Source organism: Sapajus apella, unplaced genomic scaffold, assembly GCF_009761245.1.
Source record: "Sapajus apella isolate SASKATOON/1434 unplaced genomic scaffold, GSC_monkey_1.0 scaffold1823, whole genome shotgun sequence".
NCBI classification, from domain to species: Eukaryota; Metazoa; Chordata; class Mammalia; order Primates; family Cebidae; genus Sapajus; species Sapajus apella.
In genome coordinates this window covers 1-12,467 of record NW_022438749.1, presented here as the reverse complement: position 1 = coordinate 12,467, position 12,467 = coordinate 1, and the positions used below count along the sequence as shown (strand labels likewise).

The 12,467-nt window shown below is 43.9% G+C and overlaps 1 protein-coding gene across 1 annotated transcript; it reads left to right on the top strand.

Moving 5' to 3' along the window:
- The first annotated feature begins 289 nt into the window (after window positions 1-289).
- LOC116546998 (ras GTPase-activating-like protein IQGAP1) lies at window positions 290-11,958 on the top strand. The gene is made up of 7 exons (XM_032273102.1): window positions 290-580; window positions 1,418-1,553; window positions 1,944-2,031; window positions 6,027-6,239; window positions 7,240-7,406; window positions 9,697-9,819; window positions 11,644-11,958. Exons 1-7 carry the CDS (start codon window positions 427-429, stop codon window positions 11,789-11,791), a joined length of 1,029 nt encoding a protein of 342 aa, XP_032128993.1. The 5' UTR covers window positions 290-426; the 3' UTR covers window positions 11,792-11,958.
- Window positions 11,959-12,467: the final 509 nt, after the last annotated feature.

Sequence of the window (12,467 nt, the reverse complement as noted above, 5' to 3'; positions counted from 1 at the left end):
AGGCTGGAGTGCAATGGCGCGATCTCGGCTCACCGCAACCTCCGCCTCCCGGGTTCAGGCAATTCTCCTGCCCCAGCCTCCTGAGTCACTGGGATTACAGGCACGCGCCATCATGCCCAGCTAATTTTTTGTATTTTTAGTAGAGACGGGGTTTCCCCATGTTGACCAGGATGGTCTCGATCTCTTGACCTCGTGATCCACCCGCCTCGGCCTCCCACAGTGCTGGGATTACAGGCTTGAGCCACCGCGCCCAGCCTTCCTCTTCTTATATCGTAACATATGTCATTCAGCAGAGCCCAATGTGGTGCTTTATGTTACATTGTTTATTTGGGTTAGTTTGCTGAGGATGTGCTTGTTGGTTCTTTGAATATAGGAACTTTGTTGTAACCTCTTTGTGCAAATCATTTTTAGGCATTCTGGGGAGGGATGGGCTGGAGAGTTGAATGTGTAAATGGAGTTGATCGTTGGTGTTTGCAGCTCCTGTTAGATCACCAGGATGCCATTGCTCCAGAGCACAATGATCCAATCCACGAGCTGCTGGACGACCTCGGAGAGGTGCCCACCATCGAGTCCCTGATAGGTAACATTCTGACTTCTGCCTGGAAGGTGAAAGGGGAACATGACAGAAGTGTTGCAGTTGCTGTCTTCTCTGTTTTCTGCACTGTACCAAACTCTGGATATACGTTGGGAAATAAAATGGATGTGATTCTGATAGTTTCATATGAGACAAAACAAAACAACAAAGAGAGTCCAGATGCGGTCACTGTCTGTGAGGAACCGGAGTCAGAGGAAGAGATCATTTTCTGTGCAGATACATCTGCCATTTGCGCTTTTTAAAAAAATTGCAGATACACAAATAATTACATAATTATAAGCTACAAGTCCTTTAAAGGAAAGATGTGGTTTGTTATGAGACAGGGTCTCCCTCTGTTGCCCAGACTGGAGTGCAGTGGTGCAGTCATTGCTCACTCCAGCCTCAAATCTGTGGGCTCAAGTGATCCTCCTGAGTTTTGTGGTTTTGTTTTTGTTTTTTAAATAGAGATGGGGTCTCGCTATGTTGCCCAGGCTGGTCCCAAACACCTGGCCCCAAGCGATCCTCTTCCTTCAGCCTTCCAAAGTGCTGGGATTACAGGCCCAAGCCACTGCACCCATCCAGAAAGAATGTTTTGAGAGAGAATTGCGATATTGTAGTGTTGAAACGATTTCTCAAACGTTTATGAAGTTATTATGGATCCTTTGCCGTTATCATTTAACATAACAACATTTTGTTTCTCAGTAAAAGTTGTTCTCGCCACACTGTACGTGTTAGCTGATTCAGGTATTATCTTAGACGTGCATCGTCTTTTATATGTATTATTTCCCCCCAATATCTCCTCTCTTTATTATGCTGATTCTTTCCACCCTCCCAAAACTTCAGGGGAAAGCTCTGGCAATTTAAGTGATCCAAATAAGGAGGCACTGGCTAAGACAGAAGTATCTCTCACCCTGACCAACAAATTTGATGTGCCTGGAGATGAGAATGCAGAAATGGATGCTCGAACCATCTTACTGAAGTGAGTATCAAAAGCAGGAAGAATGAAATGGATGTAATCCAAATGTTTCCTGGCCTTTGGAGCAGGAACCTGCTGGGTCATACCTGAAATGACCACACTGCCTCTCATACTTGTCATAATCCCAGTCACCAGTCACCTTGCATATTGAACTTGGCACAGGACTTACCTGCCTTACTTTGCTAATATGCTACAACGAAATGTCAATCTTGGAAAGCCTAACCCTCATACCTACTTCTGGTTGGGTAAATAGCCTAGTGCCTTGAGTACTGTGTGCTGGCAGCTGCCACTTGGGACTTCCATGAGGTGCTGTTTGTGCTGCTGCTGATTCGGTCCACTTGAGAGGAGCTAGAACACTGGTAATATTTAAATGCTTCCCCCATCTCTTTTCAGTACAAAACGTTTAATTGTGGATGTCATCCGGTTCCAGCCAGGAGAGACCTTGACAGAAATCCTAGAAACACCAGCCACCAGTGAACAGGTAACATTCAGGGTTTAACATACTCCTTTGTTTGGTAGATAAGCCCTCCCGATAGGCGCATGTCAGAGAAAGGAGGGGAGACACAAATAAGAGGTGGGAATTTAGGGGTGAGCGTGAACGAAACCGGGGGACAGCGGTAGTTACGGCTCATGTGAAAAGTTATTAGTTCCTGCGTCCAGGGGGCGATGTCCTTTGGGCAGGAAGCTCACTGGCACTTGCCTGCAGAACCAGTGCGTCCATCTGGTATATCTGTCCCTTGGTATCTACAGGGGATTCATTCCAGCACCCATTCCGCCCACCTCTCCACCCCCGGCCAAAACCAAAATCCATAGATGTTCAAGTCCCTTCTATAAAGTGGTGTAGTATTTGCATATAACTCACACACATTCTCCCATATACTTTAAATCATCTCTAAACTACTTATAATACCTACTGCAGTATAAATGCAAAGTAAATAGTTGTTACTGTATTTTTAAATTTTGTATGATTTTTTATTGTGGTTATTTTTGTTTCAAGTAGTTTTTTGATCCAGGGTTGATTGAAACCATGAATGTGTAGGGATTTCTTTTGCAGTTTATTGAATATTATATGGTTGGAATTCTGTTAAGTGCCTTGGTAGGTAAAAGAAAAGTACAGAATGCAGCTCCTAAGCTCAGTAAACTCATGATCTTGTTAGGGAAGTGTGACATATATACCTGAGGCAGTGATGAAACCATTCAAAATTAACTATGATATTGACTAAAAGAATGATAGCAGTTCAGGAAAGAGGCCAGTGAAGCAGTGCATTAGGAAAGCTGCCTAAAAGAAGTGGAAGTGGAGCCAGACGTGTAAAGGTATGCACCCAGCGGTGTGCATGTAAGACAAGAGAGGGCACTCAAGGCAGGAGAACGACGTGAGCAGAGGAACAGAGGAGGGAGGAACGTGATGTAACCAGACCCCGTGTCTAGAATGGAGCTGTAGGTGGAGGCGAGCAGTGAGAGAAAACATGAGACCAAATTATTGAGAACTCACAAGCTAGATGGGAATTTGGCACTGCAGAGATAAGGAATAAAGAGCCTCTATCAGGTCCAAGACCATTTAATGTTAATTAATTCAGCAGTACTATCAGAGCAGATGGTAGCTGAGTCTTCTAGGTGTGTGTTAAGGTCCAGCGGGGTGGGCGGATGGGGGTCGGGAGCTGGCATTGTGAAGGGTTGGATGAGTCAGGTCCTATCTAAGACCTTTGTTTCTTTGTTTTTTTTTTTGTTTTTTTTTTTAGCTTGAGACAGAGTCTCACTTTGTCACCTAGGCTGGACTGCAGTGTCGTGATTTTGGCTCTCTGCAACCTTTGCCTCCTGGGTGCAAGTGATTTTCCTGCCTCAGCCTCCTGAGTAGCTGGACTACAGGCTCGTGTCACCACCACACCTGGCTAATGTTTATATTTTTATTAGAGTTGGGGTTTCATCATGTTGGCCAGGCTGATCTCATTGACCTCAAGTGACCTCCCTACCTAGGCCTCTCAAAGTGCTGGGGTGACAGGCATGAGCCGCTGCACCTGGCCAAAGACCTCTGTTTCTTAGTTGTCAAATAAGGAAAGTAGGTCAAGTCATTCATTTTCAAAATTTAAGCATGGTAATGTTTTATTACGTGACAACTTACCTAGAAGCCAAGTATATAAAGCAGGTACTCTGCCACTCTGAAGCTACTCTGATAGCTAGGAATAGGGCCTCTGAAATCCAGCCCTATAGGATACTGTGGTACCTCCAGCATACCCTTAAGGCTGCACAGAGAGCTGTTTGGAAACCATTGTTTTAAATGAATTCTCAGCTCTCAGTTGCTATGACTGATTACCGATTAGATATGTGTGAAAGGCAAGTAAGGACATATAAAACAATACTTGGCCGGGCGCGGTGGCTCAAGCCTGTAATCCCAGCACTTTGGGAGGCCGAGGCGGGTGGATCACGAGGTCAAGAGATCGAGACCATCCTGGTCAACATGGTGAAACCCCGTCTCTACTAAAACTACAAAACATTAGCTGGGCATGGTGGCACGTGCCTGTAATCCCAGCGACTCAGGAGGCTGAGGCAGGAGAATTGCCTGAACCCAGGAGGTGGAGGTTGCAGTGAGCCGAGATCGCGCCATTGCACTCCAGCCTGGGTAACAAGAGCGAAACTCTGTCTCAATAAATAAATAAATAAATAAATACATAAAACAATACTTGAAACATGTTGGACCTGCAAAGAAGTTTGAAGTAAGAAAGGAGGAGCCAGTCTTTATTGAGAACCTAGTATTCGTCTGGTGCTTTCCCCTCTGTTCTTTCATTTAATCCTTGCAGTATTCCTTTGAGTTGAGTCTTTTCATCCTTATTTTATGGATGAGGAAACTAAGACCCTTACAGGTTAACTGACCAAGATCATCAGCTTGTAGTGACAGAACCAGAGTTGGATCCTATTCTGTCTGCCTCCAAAGCTTATGCTCCTTACATTATGTGATGCAGAGTAGTCGTGACATTAAAAAAAAAAAAAAGGGAAATATTGGGAAAGGGAATTGTCCCACTTGGGGAATTACAAGTTGGAACTATAGGCCATCCTGAATGTAAACATCTGAGTACAAACAGTTCAGAATATGGCACCAGAGCCATAGTCACAAAGATTTGGGATCTGTCAACACAGAGGCAGTCACCGAAGTATTGAGAGTAAACGGTTAGAAAGAAATGGCCACAGGTCACTTGGAAGTACCAAACCATGTGGAGAGCGAGAGGGTGAGCAAGGTAACAACTAAGAAAAAACGCTGGATTTTCAATGGGAGAATGGGGATTGGTGATGAGAGCAGTGCGGAGGCTGGGCACTAGTCATCCTAGCACTGAAGGAGGCTGAGGTGGGGGGATCACCTGGGGTCAGGAGTTCAAGACCAGCATGGCCAACATGGTGAAACCCCGTCTCAACTAAAAATACAAAAATTAGCCGGGCGTGGTGGTGGGCACCTGTAATCCCAGCTACTCAGGAGGCTGAGGCAGGGAGAATCACGTGAACCTGGGAGGCAGAGGTTGCAGTGAGCCAAGATCGCGCCGTTGCACTCCAGCCTGGGCAACAGAGCGAGACTCTGTCTCAGAAAAAAAAAGAAAAAGAAACAAGAAAGAAAGTGCTGAAAGAATAGAACAGCGAGTGTAGATCATATGTTGGACAGACATTGGATGGCCACTATGAAGGATGGCAGTGTCAGGGAAGGTGTTTCCCTATTGCAATGTGGCATATACAGCATGTTTGACAGCGGATGCCAGGCTCGAGCATGATTCCACCTGGACAAAGTGACAGAAAGAATTATCAAGGATTTACTAAGCACGGGTCTTGTTGTATTAGTATAGTTATAACATTTATGCAGCTAAGTTCTGAATAAAATTAAATGGCTTCCATGTCTCAAAATGCGGTAGAGAAAAATGACTTTGTAGCCAGTAGCGTCCAGTCTCACAGTTGTACTTGGAGTCCAGGAGAGAACCCCTCAGCAGTTGTGTGATTGTGTAGATATCGTCTCTCACAGGTAGAAGAGAAGCCTCTGCTTCATGCAGTTTCTCATCTAGCACTTAGGGGGCAGAATTTGCTTCCTTCTGTTTCCAGGTCGGATTTTTTTTTTTTTTTTTGAGACGGAGTTTCGCTCTTGTTACCCAGGCTGGAGTGCAATGGCGCGATCTCAGCTCACCGCAACCTCTGCCTCCTGGGTTCAGGCAATTCTCTTGCCTCAGCCTCCTGAGTAGCTGGGATTACAGGCACGCGCCACCATGCCCAGCTAATTTTTTGTATTTTTAGTAGAGACGGGGTTTCACCATGTTGACCAGGATGGTCTCGATCTCTTGACCTCGTGATCCACCCGCGTCGGCCTCCCAAAGTGCTGGGATTACAGGCGTGAGCCACCGCGCCCGGCCTAACGGATTTTTTTTTGAACTGTATAAGTTCAGGTGTGGATTCAAGTTTAGGATTAGTGTGGTAAACTTGCTGAGAACTTCTTTTTCCCATCTATAGGAAGCAGAACATCAGAGAGCCATGCAGAGACGTGCTATTCGTGATGCCAAAACTCCTGACAAGATGAAAAAATCCAAATCTGTAAAGGAAGACAGCAACCTCAGTCTTCAGGAGAAGAAAGAGAAAATCCAGACAGGCTTAAAGAAGCTGACAGAGCTTGGAACCGTGGACCCAAAAAACAAATACCAGGAACTGATCAATGACATTGCCAGGGTACTGCATTTGGGGGACAGAGGGGACCTGGCCTTGTTGAAAGCCGAGGGGCTCATAAAGAGACAGTAGTTGCTCAGATAGCAGCTTAGCTTCAGTTCATGGCACATTAGTGTCCTCCTCTCTAAGAAACCGTGTCTGACTCTCCAGCATGAGGGCCTTGCTGACCCTGAGGTGGCTTATTCCATGGCCTAAATTACTAAGCAGAAGACCTTAACTAGAGCCTCCTGTGGCCTTAAAAAATTTGTCTTTGGCTTCACGATTACTGTGAAATACAAATTCACATCAAGCTGATCGTAAAATCCTTGATTTATGTGAATCATCTCAAGCTGAGGAGCTTTGGTGAGAACCAAGAGTTTAGGTATTCTCTGCTGTTACACTGAGATAATATATTATGCACATCTGGAAATTGGTAGTTGATGTATTATAATTCTCTTTTTCTCCCTGTCCCAACAAAATATTTAAGAGGTCCAAACCAGCTTTGCAAGTAAATTCTAAAAATGTATAAGTCTGAATGTAACACATTTCCCTACTGGAAGATACAAATGAGGGAAGAAAATTTGAGATCTTAATTTCTCTTAATTTGTGAAAACAAATTACTGCCTGTTGAATGTATAGTTAAGCCAGGCACCGTGGCTCACATCTGGAATCTCAGCACTTTCGGAGACCAAGGCAGAAGGATCAATTGAGACCCCATCTCTTCAAAAGAAATTGTTTTAATTAGCCAGATGTGGTGCCATGTGCCTGTAAGTCTCAGCTACTCTGGAAGCTGAGGTGGGGGGCTCACCTGAGCCTGGGAGGTCAAGGCTACAATAAGCCATGATTTCAACCACTGCACACTCCAGCCTGGGTAACAGAGCAAGGCTCTGTCTCAAAAAAACAAATGGTGTAGTCATAGTTAAGAGAGAGTTAAGTACTGCTGGCTTCTGGCATGAAATGATAGTGACTCAAGAAGTGCATGATGCCCGTCGTCGTTTTTCTAACTTTGATAATTATGCCTCAGGATATTCGGAATCAGCGGCGGTACCGACAGAGGAGGAAGGCTGAGCTAGTGAAGCTGCAGCAAACATACGCTGCTCTGAACTCTAAGGCCACCTTCTATGGCGAGCAGGTGGATTACTATAAAAGCTATATCAAAACCTGCTTGGATAACTTAGCCAGCAAGGGCAAGTGAGTATTTTTTCTTTTATAAGAATCAATGTCAGGGAAAAGAATTATTAGAGTGAGGAAAAAGCAGAGGCAACTGAAATAACATTGGAAATTTTTGCTTAAAATACACTGGATCTATATACTCTATTAGTCTTTTATTTTGCGTCTAATTTTCTGTATAATGATGTAGTTCTATTTGTTAGTATGTGATGTAAATAATGGGCGTGGGATTTCATGGATGCTTGTTGTTAAGTATTCCTTTTGCAAAACACCTTTTTGGGGCTGGTAAAGGTGACTCACACCTATAATCCCTGCAATTTGGAAGGCCAAGGCGACTGTATCATTTGAGGTCAGGAGTTCAAGACCAGCCTGGTCAACATGGTGAAAGCCCACCTCTTCTAAAAATACAAACATTAGCTGGGTGTGGTGGCATGTGCCTGTAGTCCCAGCTACTTGGGAGGATGAGGTAGGAGAATTACCTGAACCTGGGAGACTCCAGCCTGGGCGACAGAGCAAGACTCCATCTCAAAAAAAAAAAAAAAAAAAAGAAAAGAAAATCTTCTTGGTCCTAGAAATTAAAATTGTGGAAGGAGATCATCTAGTGATCCCCAAATCACTTAAGGAATATTATACAAATTTGGATCCCCTTTCCCTCTCTGTACTTTCTGGGGACAAGATTATAGGCTCTGATTTTTTCCTGGGTGCTAAGGAAAGTCTGATCCAGCCTTCTTGGCACTGGCCACAAACCATCAGCATGCCCATTTTACAGGGAGGGAACTGAAAACCCAGAGAGGTGGGGTGACAAGAGCAGATTTTTCTTGTAGGGTTAGTTTATTTATTCCTTTTTATTTTAACAGTTTTCAAATCTCAGAAAGACTGAATGAATAGAACAATAAGCATCCATATGCCCTTCACCTAGATTCATCCGTTTTTAACATTTTACCATATCTGCTCCCCGTCTCTCTGGCTCGTGCACGTACTCTGTTTTTCTCTTTCTCCTGGAAGACTCCCTGGGGTCAGGTAGGGCTGATGGGAAGGGATGAAAAACAGGTCCACCTCATCCGGCTTGCACAGCTGACTCCTGTGAGCTTTTGACACGTTCCCATTGTTCTTTGTGCACTACCTGACTTTCTGTCACAAGATGTTTCATGTTCAAGCTGTAGTTTCCCCTCCCCAGGCCCAGAATGAACTGTTTCTCCAAGCATCCCTGGTTTCTTTGAACGAAGAATGATATTTAGAAACCAAGATCTAGACGCTAGGTGTGTTCATTGACAGATTTGTTATGGCCTCCAGGCCTTCTAAGCAGACAGACCTGGATTCTCATTTCTTTTTTAATGCTGCGTATTATTCTATTATACAGATAGATAGAACAGTTTGCTTAAACAGTTCTCCATTGATGAACATTTGTTTCTAGTTGTTTGTTATTATTTTTTAAATTCTGCAGCAAATAACCTCTTGTACATACGTCATTTTGAAAATGTGGGCATATTTCTGAAGTTACCACTTCTTGCCCAAATTATCCTAATAGCTCCTAACCTGTTTTTTTGAGACGGAGTTTCACTCTTATTACCCAGGCTGGAGTGCAGTGGCGCGATCTCGGCTCACTGCAACCTCCGCCTCCTGGGTTCAGGCAATTCTCCTGCCTCAGCCTCCTGAGTAGCTGGGATTACAGGCACGTGCCACCATGCCCAGCTAATTTTTTGTATTTTTAGTAGAGGCGGGGTTTCACCATGTTGACCAGGATGGTCTCGATCTCTTGACCTTGTGATCCACCCGCCTCGGCCTCCCAAAGTGCTGGGATTACAGGCTTGAGCCACCGCGCCCGGCCCACCTGTTTCTTTTTCCTTGTTTTCATTCATCTGTAATTCCTGTGCTGGCTTAAATGCTCTTACAAAGTGTTTATTTGATGGTATTGTTATTTTTTCCCCGCACGGCCAAGGGGTTAGAATAGCTCCTTCACTCCTGGGATTCAGTACCGTTCCCTCAGGCTGCCCATCAGAAGCTCTCATAGTTACTCCTTAGGTGCTTAATTTCCCAGAAGGACATAGGAGAATTAAGACTGTTAAATTCATGGGAGTGTTCTCAAATATAATTTAAACTCAAAATGGAAGCAATTTGGTAATATTTTCCCTGTTTTGCGGAGGTATTGCTTAGGCTAATTCTAACATTTGTTTGCCGTTTTAGAATTGGTATGTTACCTATGTTTATGTCTGGAAGTTTGGTTTCTGACCTTGTTTCCTTCAGTTGCCAATGATGAGGATTCATAGTAGATGGTTACTTCTAGAAAATGACATGATGTGATTTTTTGCAGAGTCTCTAAAAAGCCTAGGGAAATGAAAGGAAAGAAAAGCAAAAAGATTTCTCTGAAATATACAGCAGCAAGACTACATGAAAAGGGAGTTCTTCTGGAAATTGAGGACCTGCAAGTGAATCAGTGAGTCTTGGCTTTTTCTTTTATAAGCTGATTTTTATTTCTGCATTTCTCACATCTTTGTCTTCTTGTCTTCATTTCTCTTTTCTGGGTGGTTACTTTTAATGTTTTTTATTTATTTACATACTGCTATGTGTAGAATTGGGCCTCATACTCAGAGTTAATTTGTCATAAAAGAGTTTTTCTTTTCCTTTTCTGCAGAACATTTGTCTCAGAACATGTTTACTTCTTTGTTTGGGTTTGATCTTAATTTTTCCTCATTAAGCGGGAAGCCATTCCTTGGATTTCTTCTGTTTCTGAACCAAGAATAAATTAAGAGTAACAATAAGAGGGGTTTGCTTTATTCCACTTATAGCTACGAACCAGTCACTTATCTTCATTTTCTTTTCTGGGAAGTATCTTCTTGCTTTGCACATGGTTCATGGACCGGATGTGTCATCCTCCCATAGGTCCTGGGCCCAGCATCATTAGCAAGCATTTATTGAGCGTCTGTCTCCTCAGTCATCCCTGTGACCTCTGTTTCGGGGGGGAAAAACAAAACACTTTTTTAAAAAATAACCTTTTACATTTTTCTGATTCTAAAATAATATGCATTCATTATTAAACTTTGAAATCTGGTAAAACGTAAAAAAGAAAATACCTGTAATTCCACAAGCCAGAGATAACCACTGAAATCGTTTTAATATATTTTTTTCTATTCACAGAAAGATTATCCATGGCGCACCCACTTGTTTATCTAACTACTTTATATATGTATATTTTTTTATTTTATTATTTTTTTGACAGTCTCTCTGTCACCCAGGCTAGAGTACAGTGGTGTGATCTCAGCTCACTGCAGCCTCTGCCTCCCAGGTTCAAGCAATTCCCCCACCTCAGCGTCCTGAGTAGGTGGCACCACAGACGTGCACCACAACACCCAGCTAAGTTTTTGTGGTTTTAGTAGAAATTAGGTTTTACCATGTTGGCCAGGCTAATCTCAAACTCCTGACCTCATATGATCTGCCCACCTCAGCCTCCTAAAGTGCTGGGATTACAGGCCTCTTTTTTGAAATAATTCGCTCTGTCGCCCAGGATGGAGTGCAGTGGCGCAATCTCAGCTCCCCGCAACGCCCACTCCCAAGCTCAAGTGGTTCTCCTGCTTCAGTCTCCTGCGTAGCTTGGATTACAGGTGCCTGTCACCATACCCAGATAATTTTTGTATTTTTAGTAGAGACGGTGTTTCACTGTATTGGCCAGGCTGGTCTTAAATTCCTGAGCTCAAGTCATCTACCCAGGAGGCGGAGGTTGCGGTGAGCTGAGATCGTGCCATTGCACTCCAGCCTGGGTAGCAAGAGTGAAACTCCGTCTCAAAAAACAAAAAAAGAAAAAACCACCTCCCTTGGTGTTTTTTCACTGACCCCCTTTTGTTTACTTGCTTCTCCCAGTCCTCAAACATGCGTGTATTCACACGCGCATACCCTCTCCTTCCGCCCACTTTCCTCTGTTTTCTCCTTTTATCGTTAGGTTTCATTTTTGGCCTTGTGGAAATGAAGAGAATTTCTGTGCTGTCATCCCTTGTCAGGCTACTTGTGGCACTCCGCAGTGGTTCCTCTTTCATAGCATGCAAGTGCTGCAGGCAGAAAGAGGTTGCCATTCCTCTCTCCAGGTCCCAGAGCAGATGGGACCTAGGCGTGGTAACCCGGCTGCTTCCGCTGCAGAAGTACTTTCTACTTGTATTTTCTACCCATTTTCACCCTTGAAGACTTGGTTTATCTCATTTCCCCATTTCACAGAATATTTTTATATGAGAACATAAAACCACACCCTTATGATGTTATGTTTCAACAGGTTTAAAAATGTTATCTTTGAAATCAGTCCAACAGAAGAAGTCGGAGACTTTGAAGTGAAGGCCAAATTCATGGGAGTTCAAATGGAGACTTTTATGTTACATTATCAGGTGGGTAGGCACCAGTGGAACCAAAAGCTTTCTCTATGAGATTCTTGTCCAAGTAGGAGAAATAGACAAAGAGGAGACTCACTTGAGGAAAGCTGTCTCCATTCAGCAGTGAGCTAGGCTCCACGCTGGGGGAAAGAAGCGGAGGGTTTCAGGGTGTCTGGTTTGGTGTGTGTGCCCTGGAGCGCTTTTGCAAATGTAAATCCTCAGAAAACATTTATCTGAAGCTTCCACTTAGTGCGCCACTAAATACTGTAGAGCGGATACCTTGGACTTGAACAAAATGCCTAAGTACGCATGCTGACATTGCAAAATTGTAAGCCCGCTCAGCTCGATATCTTTTTTCTCATTTTGATTTGATATAGGTGCTTAAAGGTTAGAGACACATCTGACAAGGTGTGTGTAAATTTTATGTTTGTAAACTGAATCCTATCTTAAATCCAGAAAGAACTCAGGAGTGACTCATTTTTGTAGCCTAAAGTACCCTAAGTTTTATTTAGAAATATCTGCTGTTTACCTGTTAAAAAATAGCAGGGCATTGAGGGGATTCCTAGGTGGCGTCCAGATTCCTGCAGCTTTGTGTGTGTGGCACCAGGCGGTCTGCTCCTTTCTTCCTGCACTGCTTTACACAGCCATGCTGTGCCAGCCCAGGCAGGTGCCTTCCTGTGAGTGTGCATTTGGGCTTCTGCTCGTGCTGCCCTCCCTCCTCCCCCTCCCC

What these genes read in the sequence shown, in the direction of transcription:
- LOC116546998 (XM_032273102.1), top strand. Translation starts at nt 427, where the DNA reads ATGGGCTGGAGAGTTGAATGTGTAAATGGAGTTGATCGTTGGTGTTTG. An exon ending in CACCAGCCACCAGTGAACAG is followed by an intron (nt 2,032 to 6,026) that starts GTAACATTCAGG and finishes TCCCATCTATAG; the next exon opens with GAAGCAGAACATCAGAGAGC. An exon ending in AACTTAGCCAGCAAGGGCAA is followed by an intron (nt 7,407 to 9,696) that starts GTGAGTATTTTT and finishes GATTTTTTGCAG; the next exon opens with AGTCTCTAAAAAGCCTAGGG.